The sequence below is a fragment of the Pseudorca crassidens genome, chromosome 6, assembly GCF_039906515.1.
Source record: "Pseudorca crassidens isolate mPseCra1 chromosome 6, mPseCra1.hap1, whole genome shotgun sequence".
Lineage (NCBI taxonomy): Eukaryota > Metazoa > Chordata > Mammalia > Artiodactyla > Delphinidae > Pseudorca > Pseudorca crassidens.
This window is the reverse complement of record NC_090301.1, coordinates 26826786-26845355: the sequence shown is the minus strand read 5'-3', so window position 1 is coordinate 26845355 and position 18570 is coordinate 26826786. Positions and strand designations below refer to the sequence as shown.

The window sequence follows — 18570 nt, the reverse complement described above, 5'->3', positions numbered from 1 at the left end:
ACTAACACACCATTGTAAAGCAATTATACTCCAATAAAGATGTAAAAAGAAAAAAGCAAAAGCAGATGCAGGAAAAAACAATGGTGACTTTTTAAAGCCCTCATGAAAAACAGTAAACAGAATTCTAAGGTAGCCCTCAAGATTTCTTGCCACCCAAGATAAAGAAAGCAGAGAAAGATGTTAAATAGTAAAATAAGATGGCAGACAATTCTAAACTCATTCCTACAAAGGGGTAGCTAGAATTGTTAGGTTTTAAAATATATATACCTGGCATGTGTTGGTGTTCCAATAGTGTCCACTCGTTTTCTAGAGTATTTTAAAGAAAATTCCAGGCAAATTTCAACGCATCTCTTCTAAAAGGAGTCTCACCACCACCCCTAGTCTTGTAAAAGCACATCAGAAACCTTAACCTTCACTAAAGTGATGCTTTTTATTTAATTTTACTCAAAAGTTTTCTTTACACTTTCCCCCTTTTACTCTTTGGTGTCTTGTAAGGTTGTAGTGGACTCTTGATGCATGGCAATTCAGAATGTAACTCACACCTTCTTTTCACCTGTCCTGATGATAACCCTCCCAGTCTTTCAGTGCTCACTTACCCAAATCTCCTAAATTTCATTTTAAGATACATCTTGGGGCTTCCCTGGTGGCACAGTGGTTGAGAGTCCGCCTGCTGATGCAGGGGACACGGGTTCGTGCCCCGGTCCGGGAAGATCCCACATGCCGCGGAGCGGCTGGGCCCGTGAGCCATGGCCGCTGAGCCTGTGCTCCGCAACGGGAGAGGCCACAACAGTGAGAGGCCCGCGTACCGAGAAAAACAAAAAACAAAAAGATATATCTTGGCCCAGCATCTCCTGTCTCCTGCCTTCCCTTTCATTTATACATTTGATAACTTTATAGAGAGCCAGTTTCATGCCAGGCACTGTGTTATACCTTGGGGGGACAGTGGTGAGCAAGAACAGGCATGGACCATGCCCCTGATGTAGTTTATACGCATTCTCAAAAACTGCAAGTAATGATGTGTGGTAGAAAACAGAAGTACTATTGATAGGAGATACTGAGTATAACTAGTAAGAGAGCTCTAGGAAAGGCTTCCCAGATAAAGTGTTAGATTACAAAATACGAACAGAAACAGCTGCTGGATAATAAGGGCAAGGAAGAGAGAATGGTAGAAAGGCCCAAGGCACCAGGGAACAGGAAAAATTTGGCAAGTGAACAGCAGCCAGGTACCTTAGAGTAAGGAAGCATGGTGAAAACCACGAACAGGTAGGAAACAGCCTATGTAAGTAGGGCTTTAGGGATACTCTATTAAAGAATATTCCCTCTGTCAAATATTTTAAAGGATGGGGATGGGAAGCAGGTGTGACATAATTAGATTTACTTTTTGAAAATATAAATTGCTGCAGGGATTGAAGGGAAATAAAACTTGATTAGGCTATTTCAGGAGTATAGATAAGGGATCATTAAGTTAGACTGAAATTGGTAGAAATATAGAGAAGCCGGTTTGAAGCATAAGGTCACACTGATAATGGGGTTTAGATACGAGGAAGCGTGGGTGAAGAAGGCTGAGCCTTAGGGTTCTGACTTGCGTGGGTTGTGGTGCTATTGTTCCTCTCTGTGCACTCTGAAAAATAAAACTTTATTTTGACATAATTTCAGACTTATAGAAAACTTGGAGTAATACAAAGAAGTCCCATATATTTTTTACTCAGATCCCCCAAATGTTAACATTTTACCACACTGGCTTCATCTTTCTGAATGCCAATGAAATACTGACATGATGCTTCTCTACTCTAAATATGTCAATATGTATTTTTCAAAAACAAGGGCATTCGCTTACATAGGAACACAACTATCAAAACCAAGAAGTTAATAATTAACTATTAGCTAACTATAGAGTTCATTCAAATTTCACCAATTAGTCCTATAATGTTCTTTACAGAAAATCCTGATCACTCTCCGTTCAGTTGGCAGGTCTCTTTAAAGTTTTCTTGTATCTGAAATAATTCCATTATCTTGTCTTTCATGACTTTGAATATTTTGATGAGTATAGGCCCTTAAGTTGGCTTTGGTATCTCCTCACAACTGGCAACTAATCAATTCTTCAGTTTGTCTTTTCCCTACTTTCTTGTTACCTGAAGTCAGCAGTTCTGTCATAATTGCTAACTCTAAAGGAGAGTATAGGATAAATCCAAGCTCTGAGGTAAAGCACAAAAACATCTATTTACTTTCACACAATTTGCTCTACAGGAATACCAGGCTATTTGTATATACTTGAACACATCACAGTGTTTCATGGCTCCATGAAAAGTTATGTGATTTTTTCCATTTTAAAAGCTTGTTACTTAATATGGGCCAACAGTATTTGAACCACCAGGGATCTTATTAGAAATATAGAATCTCAGACCCCATTCCAAACTTTCTGAATCAATCTGCATTCTAACCACATCACCAAAGTAATCTGCACATTAAAACTTGAGAAACAATGATTTGGAAAATTTGACTCTTCCTCTAAATTCCAGTTAAGTATTTAAAGCTATACTTGGCATCACCATCTTTCTGAAGTTCCTCTTTTTGCCCTTTTCCCATAACCTTTAACTTCTCTTCCTCTTCCTCTACCTTCTGCTAGGCAGAGTTATACACTCACCTCCCCCCTTTTTAAGAATATTTTTTATCATGTCTGTACCCTTAACATCATTTAATAGTCATTTGTGTGTCTGCTTCCCCATCACATTATAATTTCTTTAATTTCCTGTGACTCGCCTTTGATTTTTTAGCACTTAATTGTCTACCTGGCACAGAGTAGTTACTCAATAAATGTTGGACTCTAGTTTTACTTAATTCTGTAGAAAAGAAAAATTAATGGCCAGCTGTTTAAGACGGATATGGGATGAAACCTAATTAATAATTATTTGGATTGAGAGTGGTAGGGAATGAAGAAAATAGGGGAGGAGAGATTGGTATACAAAAAAATACTTCATTGATGTGCCTAATGTTACTGTAGCATTCAATTCAAATGTCTTCCATTTCCTAGCTTTTAATTTCCCATTACTAACATGTCATTACATTATTGATACATCACTAATAATTTTGAGCCTAACATTTACACTGCCCTTTTTTTTTTTTTGGTTGCGCAGCTTGTGGGATCTCAGTTCCCTGACCAGGGATTGAACCCAGGCCACGGCAGTGAAAGACTGGAATCATAACCACTAGCCCACCAGGGAACTCCTGTACACTGCCCCATTTTTTAAAGTCAGATAAATAATAGAGCAACATTAGAAGAAATATAATTACCTTTGTTTTTGCATATTCCCTTTCAGTCATATACATATATTTCATATTAATATTTCAAATGTAATGATTTTATTTGGATATATGTATAACTATTTTTTTAAATCTGGTAACTCACTCATCATTGTTATGTTTTCAGATGGTCACCTAATATTCCTGATTAGAGACAGTATCATTTAACAGCTATTCCCTAGCTGTTGGAGCTACTTGTTATCATCATGATATTATTTGTATTATGGACATTCTTAAAATAATCATCTTCATGAACACATTTTTTAAGTAAAAAAATTTTAGTCTCAGGATAACTTCCAAGTAGAATTAAATCATGAAAAGTAAACATAAGCTATATTTTCCTGTATTTCTTTCGTGTTTTTTCCAAGCATAGGCAATTTTTTCTTGCCTTAGTGCTTTTTTTCCTTTCTCTAACTTTTGACTGTGGAAAAATTTCAAGAAACACAAATGGAAAGTGGAATAATGAACTCCCCTGTACCTATCATTCAGCATCACGAATGCTCGTGACCAATCTTGTTCTCTCTCCCACAAGCTTTTTTTTTGCTGTAATATTTTAAAGCACATCCCAGACATCATATCTTATCTACATTATGTGTCAGACTGAATCTCTAATAAACTAACAGATAAAATGTGTATTTATGTAACCACATGCATTATTACATCTAACACAATAATTAATATGCAACAGCCAGTCCATGTTCAAATTTCTCTGTCTCAAAAATTGTGTGTGTGTGTGTGTGTGTGTGTGTGTGTGTACAGCTGAGTTGTTCAAATCAGGATCCCCAAGAGGCCCGTACATTGCATTTGGCTGATACAAGTATAAACATTTTTACATGGTTATAACTGTACCATCCATAGAAGTAAAACATTTGTCCTTTAATATCACTTAACATTCTTTGATAAATGTTTCCATCCTTAGATGAACTTTTATGATCCTTTAAAAGGCTGTATATTCCACTGTGATAGACAGTTAACCACATTCCTACTGTTCTCTTCAAGTTGTCTTTAATTTTTCATTACCACAAATAATGTTAAGATAAATATATTTGTGAATAAAGGTGGTTTCATATTTAGGATTAGACTAGGTTCTTGGAAATGGATCTGCTGGATCAGAGTACAGAGTTAACAGTTTAGCAAACATTTATTGTGAACAAGTACACAAGTTTTTTTTTTTTTCCTCAATGAGCTTATAAAAAATACGTAGTTTAAAGGCCTTGTAATGCATTTCACAGTACTTCCCAAAAGGCCTGTATCAATTAATTGCACCTGAAATATTTTAGGGTCCTGTTTTTACTACACAGTCTTGCCAGAACTGATAATTAAAATGTCTAATATTAATGTAATTGGAAAAAGGAGAAACATTTAGCACAGTGACTGGCACATAAGTGTTCAATTACATGTTAGCGATTGTTAGCATTTTCTTTATTATCATTTACTACACCTAGTTTTTCTCCTAATTCTTTTAAGATACCATTTTTAACATTTACCTCTTTAATCTATCTGGAATGTATTTATGTTCATCCGTCTTAAATTTATTTTAATGTGCTGTATGAGATACAGATCTCATTTTATTTTTCCAAAAAGTCATTACTTAATGCCACTGATTACAGGAAAAACTTAGTTGTTTAAAGCATTAACTCTGAGAGAGACTGTTTGGATTTGAATCCTGCCTCTACTACTACTCAACTGTGATTTGGGAAAAGCTAGTCAAGGAGAAAATAATCGTAATACCTACCTTACAGGGTTGTACAGATTAAAACAATTTACACATACAAAGCCTTTCAACTAGTAATGTACTGGCATACAAGGAATGCTTCATAAGAATTGTTTATTGTTATTTATTGGCTAGGCTATCTTTTCCACACTAATAGGAAATATCACTCTTATCGTATAATGAATCCTTGGGTTTGTCTCTAGGCTTTTTTTATTTAGTTCCCTTGGCTTCCATGGGCATCACAATGTTTTAATGATTATACCTTTATATTTCGATATCTGACACCTCCTTATTGATCTTTTAAAAGTTTTATTGACTATTCAACATTTTCATTCTGAGATAAACTTCAGAATAACTTTGTTCCAAAAGAAGAATGATTCTGGGATTCTGATTAGAATTACATTATAAGTTCTCCAAAGAAGATATACAGATTGCCAACAAAGACATGAAAGGATGCTCAACATCACTAAAGAAATGCAAATCAAAACTACAATGAGGTATCACCTCACACGGGTCAGAATGGCCATCATCAAAAAATCTACAAACAATAAATGCTGGAGAGGATGTGGAGAAAAGGGAACCTTCTTGCACTGTTGGTGGGAATGTAAATTGATACAGCCACTATGGAGAACAGTATGGAGGTTCCTTAAAAAACTAAAAAAAAGAACTACCATATGACCAGGCAATCCCACTACTGGGCATATACCCTGAGAAAACCATAATTCAAAAAGAGACATGTACCACAATATTCATTGCAGCACTATTTACAATAGCCAGGACATGGAAGCAACCTAAGTGTCCATCAATAGATGAATGGATAAAGAAGACATGGCACATATACTCAATGGAATATCACTCAGCCATAAAAAGAAACGAAATTGAGTTATTTGTAGTGAGGTGCATGGACCTAGAGACTGTCATACAGAGAAGTAAGTCAGAAAGAGAAAAACAAATACCATATGCTAACACATATATATGGAATCTAAAAAAAAAAAGGGTTCTGAAGAACCTAGGGGCAGGACAGGTATAAAGATGCAGACGTAGCGAATGGACTTGAGGACATGGGGAGGGGGAAGGGTAAGCTGAGACGAAGTGAGAGAGTGGCACTGATATATATATACACACTACCAAATGTAAAACATATAGCTAGTGGGAAGCAGCCACATAGCACAGGGAGATCAGCTCAGTGCATTGTGACCACCTGGAGGGGTGGGATAGGGAGTTTGGGAGGGAGACGCAAGAGGGAGGAGATATGGGGATATATGTATACGTATAGCTGATTCACTTTGTTAAACAGCAGCAACTAATACAATAATGTAAAGCAATAATAGTCCAATAAAGATGTTAAAAGAAATTACATTTTAAGTACTAGGCATACACCCTGAGAAAACCATAATTCAAAAAGACACAGGCACCCCAATGTTCATTGCAGCACTATTTACAATAGCCAGGTCATGGAAGCAACCTAAATGCCCATCGACAGATGAATGGATAAAGAAGATGTGGTACATATATACAATGGAATATTACTCAGCCATAAAAAGGAACGAAATTGGGTCATTTATAGAGACGTGGATGGACCTAGAGACTGTCATACAGAGTGAAGTAAGTCAGAAAGAGAAAAACAAATATCGTATATTAACGCATATATGTGGAATCTAGAAAAATGGTACAGATGAACCAGGTTGCAAGGCAGAAATAGAGACACAGATGTAGAGAACAAATGTATGGACATCAAGGGGGGAAAGTTGGGGGGTGGTGTGGTGTGATGATTGGGAGATTGGAATTGACATTTATACACTAATATGTATAAAATAGATAACTAATAAGAACCTGCTGTATAAAAATAAATAAATAAATAAAATTTTTAAAAAAGAATTACATTATAAGTTAATTTGGAAAAAATGACATCTTAAGCTACCATATTCTGACAGGAACAGGGTATTTCTCTCCATATAAGCATATACTCATGTTCCTCTGTAAACTTTTGAAGTTTTCTTCGTGTAATTCCTTGTTAGGTTTAATCCTAGATATTTTATATTTTCATTGTCAATATGTCTAGGATAATTTATTCTTTTACAAATTCTAATAGGTTATTACTGGTATTTGTAAAGGCTACTTAATTTTATAAGTTTATTGAAAAATCTGCTACCTTTCAGAACTCTAATTCTAACAGGCATTCAGTTGATTCTTGAGTTTTTGAAGGAGATGATGATTTCATCTGGAAATAATTTATCTTGTGTGACGTTTTGATGTTGAGATTTTAGCTTTGTAGATAGTGAAAATACGCTGATGTATTTTCTTTCTTTTTATGATTTATTCCCAGCATAGACAATGTCTCCACCCCCCATTCAGAGTTTCATTATAATTTTTCAAGTTTTATTTTGTAATTTTAGTGTTTTATTTAAAATTCTTGGAACCAAGTAGAATTTATTCTGATACATGATATGAAATGAGTGTATAAACAAACTTTCCCCCCAAAAGACTAACATTACTGTTCATTCTCCACTTTCTAATTGATTTACAGTTCTTCCTTTATATAATAAAGAAGAAGCTATGTAGTCTGTTTCATGGATCTACTTTCCTAAATGTAAGCAAAATAGAATCTATGCTAATGATTATAGATTTTGGTCATGTTTCCATATGTGGTTGGGCTAGATTCAATATTTTTTCCAGCAATTCCTTTTCCATTTTCCCATTAATTCTTCCCAATGGGCTTTACAACTATTTTATGTTAACCAAATTCTTTTAGAACTTCAAGTTATATTGAACGTTGCATTAAACATAAATCAAAAGTCAGAACTGATATCCTAATTATTCTTACCATCCAGCAGTGCTGTATCCCCATGTTTATTTAAATTTCCTTTTATATTTATCAATAATATTTCATAATTCTCATTCAATAAGTATCCTGTTAGGATTACTCCTGTGTATTTTCTATTTGTATGTGTGTGATTTGTGAAAAGTGAATATTAAAAATTAAGGATTTACATTCATTCCTTTGTTAAATTTTACTTCCTTAGCAAAAGTAATAAGTATACGAAAGATGTAAAAGGTATATAAAGTACCAAGATTTGTAAATGACATACCAGGTGATGGAGATATGATACAGTCTCCTACAAATTTATTTTCAGAAAGATCTCCTTTTATTTCAGTCTTTTTTAACAATGTTTCAAGGTGAAAATGAAGAGGCACATCTAGAAAAATAAAGCAAAAAAAGTGTTTTCAGTGAAATCACTCTTTACAGACTCCAATATTAAGACTTAGAAAAATAAGCCAAAGCTTGAAAAGTCATAACTATTAGAAGTGGCAAACTATTCTTTCCAAGCGTGTTGTTACCAGTATTTTGGAAATTACTGATTATATGTAAAATAAACAACACTAACAATGAACAATTTCATAAACTAAGATGAACAAATATAAATATTAAATACTATTTGCAGATGAAACAAAGGTCTTTAATAAAATATAGAGCCAAACCTGCCTGACTCTAAATCCATTCCACCCCACCCCTACAAACTCTGCATTTGAAATAAAGTTTCCAAAAGACATAATTACACGATTTTAATTACTTGAGGGAAAACCACTATAATTCAGATGCAACCTTTTATGAAAATGCTGTTTCACATTCCCTTAGTTTACTAGTATTATGAATCAAAAAATGAAATCTACTTTTACAAAGATCAAAACATATTGACAAACTAGTTCTCTTCTTTTAAACAGAGACTTAGGAGAGTCGTTCAATTCACTATGTTTATATTCCATATTCACAACCAAAAGAGGAGCTAAATAAATAAAATAGATGTGCTTCACATTTATTAACTAAAGGGTATTTTCTTCAGTCAAGAATGCAAAAACAATCATTTTAAAAAGCATTCAACAGACACCTAAACTTTTTCCTAAGAAACATAAAGAAATATTTTATAAAGCAGCTGATTTATTCAAAGTTTTGCTACAGAAAGAAGGTATTCATTTTTAAGAAAACTAATTATGAATGCATAAATCAGGATAGACCCAGGAAGGGTCTCAATTTTAAACAAGTATTTCTCCATCAAAAGGTGTATTTTAATGGCAGATCCATACTCAAGTGTGGAAAAATTTTTCTACACAAAAATATGGGTTCATAAATATCACTTGGAGACTCTCCCAAGGGTCAGATGTAAGGTGGATTTCAATGCTATCACTATACTATGACCATAATAAAACTATATGACAAAATGAAAATAAGAATACAAATTAAATATGCTACTTAAACATTTCAGGATTCTGATATTTCCAATTATCAAAACATAAGTTTTTCCAATGAAATATCACTTAACTTTTATATGGAGTATCGCCTATTCTACCACTGTTGTTCTTGAGTTGTGGGAAAACATGACATAACTAGGGAAGGTGCTTGGTCTACCCATATACCTTCCTTAGAACCCACACTGTGACCTGTGGGCTTTTTATTAAAATTTCATAACACTTTATTACACTTATTAGTTTATATTTCAGTTGTCAAACTAGAATGCAAGTAACTTGAGGGATTTATTTGTATTTATACTCCTACCACCTACTTAATACCTAGTATACAGCAGGTATTCAGATTTTTATTAAATGAACACAAGAAGAAATGGATAACCCTAAGTAGTAGGTAAGGAAGCTAATCTTAACTTATTAGATGTGACATAGTAGGACGAAAGATTATTTATGCCAGCTCTTAGGTTTTTGTTATCAGAGAAACAAATTTACTAATAAGAAAACAGAAAGGCAGTAAAGAGTATGGTTAGGAGTGTGGCTCTGGAGAATGACCACCTCAGATCAAATCCTGTCTCCATCATTTACTAGCTGTGTACTATGGATGAGTAATTTAACATCTCTAAGCCTCAATGTTCTTATATATAAGATAAAGAGGACAATAATATCTATCCTCATGGGGTTGCTGCAAGCATCAAACAAGAAAATGTAATGTGCTTATAGGACCCAGTGTATGCTAAGACCAAATGTTAGCTGTGTTATTGTTATATATATTATTTTTTCTTTCTATTATTAAGGTTTCCTCAAGGATGGAGTAAAATAGTTCCTACCAGGAACTTACTTCAAAGTATGGTGTGTAGCTAAGAAACCACTGTAATACTGGTAAAAACCAAATTAACATTCAGGGCAGGAATAGGTACAAGAAATAGTGCTTTACAAAGAGGAGCAGTCCCTGGATGATTAGAACCAAAGGCTGAAAAAGAAACAAAAGCCCATTTGAGATATCTTCCCGTAAAGAGAGGAACCTGAGATAACCAGTGTGAAGAATGTTTGCTTTTTTACCCTAAATATTTACTTCAGTTCCAATGTAGGTAAGATTGGAAACATTTGAACAGAAGACAGAACTGGAAAGAAACTTAAAGCCATCTTAGGGATATAGGGATGCAATGCCTCATCTGCTCGGTTGTATATTACAGGTATTTTTGAGGTTCAGAAGTTGACTATGTCTAAAGATGGACAATTTTCTTCTCTCAGAGAAATTCAATGCTGATTATAGATGGAGGAATACTACATGGCAGGGAAAACTCCATGCAAAACAACACATTAGAAAACGAACTCTGACTTACTGAGAAACATTTCAACAGCACAGCCATGTTATCAACAACATGCTAAAAATTTAACATCAAAAGGAGATCAAAAGCTAAAAATTTCCCAAAGTAAGTCAAAATGGTTTCCAAGGAATTAAAAAATCAACCTAGGGCTTCCCTGGTGGTGCAGTGGTTGAGAGTCCGCCTGCCGATGCAGGGGACACGGGTTCGTGCCCCAGTCCGGAAAGATCCCACATGCCGCGGAGCGGCTAGGCCCGTGAGCCATGGCCGCTGAGCCTGCGCGTCTGGAGCCTGTGCTCCGCAACGGGAGAGGCCACAACAGTGAGAGGCCCGCGTACCGCAAAAAAAAAAAAAAATCAACCGAAAGATAGAACATTAATTCAGCATGTGACTAGATTAATTTCTCTATGAAAACTGTTTAGCTGTAATATCCAGTGACAACTGATAAAAGTTTATCAGATTCCTTGTATTTACAGGATTAGATTTCACCATAAAAAAGTCAGTTACTTAGAAATTTTTTAAAAGGAATCTTACCTGATGGCAATGATAGAACAGAATGGAAAGAAGAATCTAACTCTGATACATGTTCTGTTAATATTTGAGACTTTGAATTGTGTTCACAGCTGCTCCAAATTGAAGATGACTGCAGGCAAGGCATTTGTGTAGTATTTAAAAACCTTGTTTCTTTTGAAGGCAAAGTCTGCAAGGAAAAAAAAATAAAGAGTTCATTTTTGTTGAAAAGCTAATCAGAGAGAATATAACAGTTATAGTACAAAATCTGAATGACACCAGCAATAAGTCCTGGATCACTAAATCACCTTGGGGAGAGTGCTTTACAATGACCTAGACTAAGTGATAGAAGCAAAGATATAGAAGGCCATGAGTGTGATGAGATTTGACAAGTCCCTTTTCAGTCCTTCAAAATGAAGAGTAAAGTCTGTGAAAATGGGTCTTTCTCCCATCTTAAGAAATCATAAAAAAGAGAAATGAGTTTGAACAACTTTAGGTCACAAGAAAATGGTTACACTCCAGATTAGTGAAAAATATGACAGTGAGCGGGTACTATGTTATGATTAAGAACTGTGCATACAGTTGACCCTTAAACAGAGGTTTGAACTGTGCAGGTCCACTTATAAGCGGGTTTCTTTCACTAAATAGGCACTATAGTATTACATGATCTGTGGTTGGCCGAATCCTCGGATGCTGAACCACAGATAGAGAGGAAGGCCAACTGACTGTAAAGTTATACATAGATTTTTTACTGAGTAGGGGTTGACGCCCCTAACCCTCACCTTGTTCCAGGGTCAACTGTACTGTTTTCCTCCTTCTAATCTGTTATAACCAATAAGTGAAATTAGAGTCTGCCTTAAATTATAATGTGAGACAATATCTACACTGCAATAACAGTGAAGTACTATGAAGACATATGTATTACATATTTACATTAAGTAAAATTGAATTGAAAATATTAAAAAAGATATGTATAAAATATGCAATATGGGGCTTCCCTGGTGGCTCAGTGGTTGAGAGTCCACCTGCCGATGCAGGGGACACGGGTTTGTGCCCCGGTCCGGGAAGATCCCACATGCCGCGGAGCGGCTAGGCCCGTGAGCCATGGCCGCTGAGCCTGCGCGTCCGGAGCCTGTGCTCCGCAACGGGAGAGGCCACAACAGTGAGAGGCCCGCGTACCGCAAAAAAAAAAAAAAATAATAATAAAATAAAATATGCAATATGTTACATGAGTTTGAGTTTAAGATAAAGATTTCAATCAGAAATCTCATGAAAACCATGTTGCTAAATCAAAAAATTATGTTGCTACATTTAAAAAATACATATTCTGTTTAAATGTTGGATTTTAAAATTATTTTTTTCTGGCTATAAGATTAGTATACAACCAATGTAAAAAATCTATAAAATAGAGAAAATATTTTAAAAGTTAATGGAGTTCACCTGTGTTCCTTCTGTCATTCTTACCTCCACCTACTACAATAACATTAGGACTCATTTTTTTAATGGAAATTATATTTAAAATACTTATAATAACTGAGAATTTTGGATGCTATTTTTTAAAAAATTATTTTATAAACTTACATTAAGTTTATCACTTTCTTGAGTTTGAGTTTCCTGGCTAACTGGCATTTTCTGTGTTTCCACAGCACCTTGGTCATGGCCACATCTCCCATAGCATTTAACTAGATTTCCTCTGGACCATGAGCTCCTTGAAGGTTGGACTATAATTTGTTCAATCCTGTATTCCCAGAACCTGACACAGTCCTTAACATATGGTTGAAACTTGAATGCTGACCAAATGAATTTTATCTCATTTGCTTTTAACAAATTTAGGTGAATAGAACTTTTCAAATACATGTGTGCCTGAGACTATTTCATTGGGGAAAAAATAGTCCCTGTTAATATATGCTAAAATTTATCATGTAATGACTTCTTTTTATATTCCACTGGCCAAGACTTATGTCAGCTAGTCATACCCAGCTGCAAGGAAGGCTAGGAAATGCAGTCATTATGCCGGGTAGTCAAGTAAATTGATGATTTTTATAAGAAGATATAACATGTGGTATGTGATTATAAAGATGTGAGTTATTTCCAAGATTTATTCTAATAATGTTATATGTATATATCTATGGGAACAGTTGCTGTTTCTTACCTTTACAAGATGCACTGGTACTTTTGACTCACTCTAGAATTATTTGTTCTTTTGTGATGTAGTTCAAAAAGATATAAGGAACAATTATATAAAATTACAAAGAAAATGTGCTAACCTCTCTTTTTTCATGTATGGCTAGAACATTATGAATAAAAGTTGATAAAATCTGAATATTTACCATATAATTAGTTTTCTCTTGCAATTTTTCCAAATCCAGGAAACCCATTAGCCAATTTGAAACTATCCTAAATAAATATGGAGACAAGTGAGGGGCATCTAGGAAAAGGCCTTTTTTCCCCTTCAGAGAAAGTGAAGCCCAGGAGGCTGAAAAGGAATGGATGGAGAAATAAGAGAAAAATCTGGAGATTCTTGCCAATAAAAATTCAAATGTCTAGAGGGTGTGATCAACAATACCATATGCTGCATAAAATTCAAGCAAAGTAAAGCCTGAAAAGTATCCATTACATGTAACTTTAATAATGAAACATTTCATATATACAAAAGAGTATATAGTTTATAAGGAAGGTATAAAATAATGTTTAAAAAGGACCTATACTCACCATCCTACTTTAAGAAACAGAACAACACCAATACTTTGATGACTTCTCTTGCTATCCCGGCCCCATGAGCCTGTGGCAGAGATTGCTACTTTCTTTCCAGTATCTGTGTTCTCCTCCCTGTTCTAAAACTCCTGATTTTCAGCTGGGCACATTTCTCAAGCTTCCTTGCATCTAAAAATTACTAAATTCTAGCCAGAACACCATGAGAAGTCATGTGTGCAACATTTAGAAACTGACCTTAAGAAGGTCACTTAGCCCTCCATACTTCCAGCTGTGATGGTGAGCCACCATAATCTTGTGAGTGAGGGTAATGCTCAAAAGATTAAACAAAAAGGCAGCAGGAGCCTGGTTCCTAGATAACCATGTAGAGCATGGTTGTCATGCCTAGAATATTTTCAATCTGTTTCAAAACAAAGAAATAAACTTACATCTTGCTTACATCACTATTTGGGATTTCTGTCAAATGCAGCTAAACCTATACCTTAACTAATACAATGTGCCTCCTCAGTCATATTTTTCTCTCACATTTCCAGGAGTAACTGCTATCCTGAATGTTAATTTTATCATTTCCTTGTTTTTTCTTTATAGTTTTTCTACAAAAGTATATGTAATCCTATATAATTTACTATTTAAATTACTATGCTTTAAAAATGTAAATACACAGAATAATGCTAGATATATTTTCCTGCTTTATTACTCAACATTATGTGCATGCAATTAATCATTCTACTGTATATTAAATACCTAGATTGTTTCTAGTGTTTTACCATTATGAACAATGATAGTATGGATATTATTACATTTGTCTCCTGGCACATGGGTGTAAGATTCTCTAGAGTACACTGCTAGAAATGGAATTGCTGGGTTATACAAACGCCTGAACACACATACTCAACTTCACTAGATAAAATATTGTATTACCAAGTAGTTACAACTAATTTACACTCCAACAGAGCAGATTTTAGTTCTCACTGCTTCAGATTCATACCAACAAGGGTACTGTCGGAATTCTTATTTTTGCCAATTTGAGACCATACAAATATCTCATGGTTGAAATTTGTATTGCTCTGTTTACTGTTTAAGTTGACCTCATTTTCATACCTATAATTGGCCAATTTTCCTTCTTTTGGGGAATACATGTTTTGATGATTTTTCTATTGAGATGTCTTTTTCTTATTGATTTTTTAAGTTCTCTTTATACACTCTTGAAAGTTACAAATCCTTTGTAGGTTCTATGTATTGCTCCCTGTCTGAGCTTCTCTTTGCACTTTTTTTGTGTCTTTTGATCAACAGACATTCTTAACTTAAATGTTTCCTTTATATATAGTTTGCACTTCTTTGTATCTTGATGAGGAAATCTTTTGAATCTTGATGAGGAAACCCTACCTTTAAGTCATAAAGATATTCTTCCACTTTTTTTTTAATAAGAGTTTTATTGTTTTGCCTTTTGCAATTAGGTCTTTGTTTAAAATTGATTTCTTTGTGCAAGATGTGAGATAGGGATCCAAACTCATTTTTTTTTTTCATCTAAATGGATCACCAATTGACTTAACGTCTTTTACTAAACAGTTAGTTCATCCTCTCCCAACCAATCTACAAAGCTGCCTGTTATATACCACATTCCATACATGTCTGGGACTGTTTCAGGGATTTCTAACACTCTACCATTTGTGCCTGTGCTAATAACCAATGCCTTAATTATTGCATCTTTTAAATAAATCTTGACACTTTTTTTTTTTTTTTTTTTTTTTTTTTTTTTTTTTTTTTTTTGCGGTACGCGGGCCTCTCACTGTTGTGGCCTCTCCCGCTGCGGAGCACAGGCTCTGGACGCGCAGGCCCAGCGGCCATGGCTCACGGGCCTAGCCGCTCCGCGGCATGTGGGATCTTCCCAGACCGGGGCACAAATCCGTGTCACCTGCATCAGCAGGCGGACTCCCAACCACTGCGCCACCAGGGAAGCCCAAATCTTGACATTTGATAGTGTAAGTTTCTCCACCTTGTTCCTCAGGGGTGTCTTGGCTGTTATTCTTGTTTTTCACTCCTCTGTATATATTTTTTTATTGAGGTATAGTTGATTTATAATATTATATAAGTTTCAGAAATACAACCTAGTGATTCACAGTTTTTAAAGGCTGTACTCCATCTTCTGAATAATTTTTAAAAATAGCTTAATTTCCATTAAAAACCTGTAGAATTTTGTTTAAAAATACACTGAATTTGTAAATCAATTGGAAGATTTTTGAGATTTTAAAAATTTTGGTATTATGATTAAAGGTCATCCATCCATGAATATGGTGTATCTCTTCATTTATTTAGGTCTTTAATTTCTTTCAATAAAACTTTGTAAATTTCTTGTCTAAAAGTCTTTACATATTTTGTTAGATGTATTCCTAGGTACCATCATATTTATTGTTTCATGTAAAAGGAACTGAAAAATACAACTGACATATACTGAACATGTCCCACAACTCTGCTAAACTTTCTTATTCAAATAATATTACTTGTTGTTTCTTTTAGCTTTCTATTAACCAAACATATTATCTAAAAGTCATGACAGTTTAGTTTCTTTCATTCAGTCCTAAAACCTTTATTTATTATTATTTATAAGGTTCCAACCATGCTAGATAGTCTCACCAGTTCAATAATGAACAGAAATGACCAAAGGACATATTGTTTTGTCCCTCATTATAAAGGAAATGCTTTTAATTTTTTATAATTAAGAATAATAAGGGTTAAGAATGATTGTAGTTTTTTCGGTATATTCTTTATCAGAATGCATGCCTACTTTGCCAAAAGTATTCTTTTAAGTATATTAATGTTGAACTTAATCATACACTTTTTGTGAACCTATTGAAATGATTACTTGGCTTTTCTTCTTTAATCTAATTATGTGGTTATTACATCAACAAATTTTTAAATGTCAAAGCAACCTTCGATTCTTCTTGAGGAAAATGCTAGGGGTTTATCAATTTCTTTGCAAAGAACCAGCAACTAGATTTATTTTCTATATTGTATCAATATATGGAAATTCATTGCATATGTATGTTTCTATGTTTCACTGATTCCTATTGTTTATTAGTATAGACAAAATATTTTGTCATATTTTTCCCCTCAGTTAACTTAAACTTATATATTCTTTTCTTTTCTTTTAGTGGTTTTCCTAGAGATTACAATGAATCCTTAAGTTATGGCTTTTAGAGTATAAAACAAATTATTCTTTTTACCACTTCCCTGAAAACAATGGGACATTAGAAGACTTTAACTCCATTTACTCTCCTCTTTCTTTGTTATTGTAAGGCATTTTAATCCCATATATAAAGCTCTACATTATATTACTGTTATTATTTTCATCGTCAACATTTAAATTACCCATATATTTATCTTTTCCATTGTTCTTAGCTTCTTTCTACAATTCTGTTTCCATCTGGGATCATGTTCCTTCTCCCTTTGCTATTATTATGTGTAGATTTGCTGTCAACAAATTCTTTCCATTTTTATTTATCTGAAACCTTTGTATATCATCATTTTTGAAGGATATTTTTGTGGATATAGAATTCTAGCATTTTTTTTCTTTCAGCATTTTAAGAATATTTGCATTTTTATCTGGCTTCCGTTGTTTCTATTGAGTAGTTAAGTCTTATGGTTGCCCTCATTTGAAGGTAATGTGTCTTTTTTTACCCTGACTGCTTTTAATATTTTCTGTCTTCACTTTTCAGCAGGCTTGCTATAATATGTCTTGATGTAATTTCTATGTATTTGTTATTTTTGAGGTTCACAGAATTTCTTGAATCTATGGGTTGATGTCCTGTTTTAGTTTAGGAAATACTCTCTATTATTATCTGTTCAAATGTTATTTCTGTCCTATTCTCTCTCCTTTCTTCTAGAGTCTAATAACATATATGGTTAATTTTTTTCACTGATTTACAGTTCTCTAATTCTGTTTCTGTATTTTTAAAATTCTGTTTTATCTCTGTGCTTCTATTTGAGTATTTTATATTAATAAGTCTTTTAGTTCATTAATCATATCTTATGCTCCATCTAATTTGTAGTTAAACTCATCATCTGGTGAAGTATTAATTTCACATGTTATATTTTGAGTTTGAGAATGTTCATATGACTCTATTTTTAAAAAATAGATTCCAAATATCTGGTAAAATAATCTGTCTTTTTCCACTTGTTCTCTATTTTTTCAACATATTAATCACAGCCATTTTAAAGATCTTGGCTATTAAATCCAATTATCAGAATCACTTGATGGTTTGTCACTATTGTCTGTTTTTCTCTCTTGAAGGCTGGTCATATGGTCCTGTCTTTTGGGATGCCTAGTAATTTTTGATTGAATGCCAGATCGTATTTTTTAAAAAATCATAAAGACTCCAAATGATGTAATCTTTCTCCATAGAGGGTTCTCTTTCCCAACTGCTAAGCAGATAAACAGCAGGTTTCTCTCCTTTCATCTATTCAGGGAGTGCACTCAGTTAAGCTTGGGTTACCGCCCTACTATGGTTTTCTATATCTGATTTGTTCCTGGCCCTTCAAGGTTTTCAGCTAAGTGTTTGGTGTATTTTACAGAATTTCCCCTGATCATTCAGACCTTAAGAAAAGAAAATCTTAAGAGTATACTGAGGAGTGCCACACTGCTTTAAAGGGGTTTTTGTCATTGATTTTTTTTTAAGCCTCCTGTTCTCTGCAGCCCAGGTATTTAGCAAATGTTATGAGGAAAACATTGGTCAAAAATGTTCTGAAGTGAAAAATGGCCATGTGCTT

General features: G+C 34.2%; 1 protein-coding gene across 10 annotated transcripts in view; it reads right to left on the bottom strand.

Annotated features, from left to right (window-relative positions):
• KANSL1L (KAT8 regulatory NSL complex subunit 1 like) overlaps positions 1-18570 on the bottom strand; it is a 145743-nt gene that overhangs the window by 13852 nt on the left and 113321 nt on the right. For all 10 annotated transcript variants that reach the window (XM_067740726.1, XM_067740728.1, XM_067740729.1 and 7 more), the window contains 2 exons: positions 11116-11281; positions 8104-8211 (listed from right to left, as the gene is read on the bottom strand). In XM_067740726.1, the coding sequence (XP_067596827.1) occupies positions 8104-8211; positions 11116-11281 (274 nt within the window). The remainder of the gene's footprint in view (positions 1-8103; positions 8212-11115; positions 11282-18570) is intronic.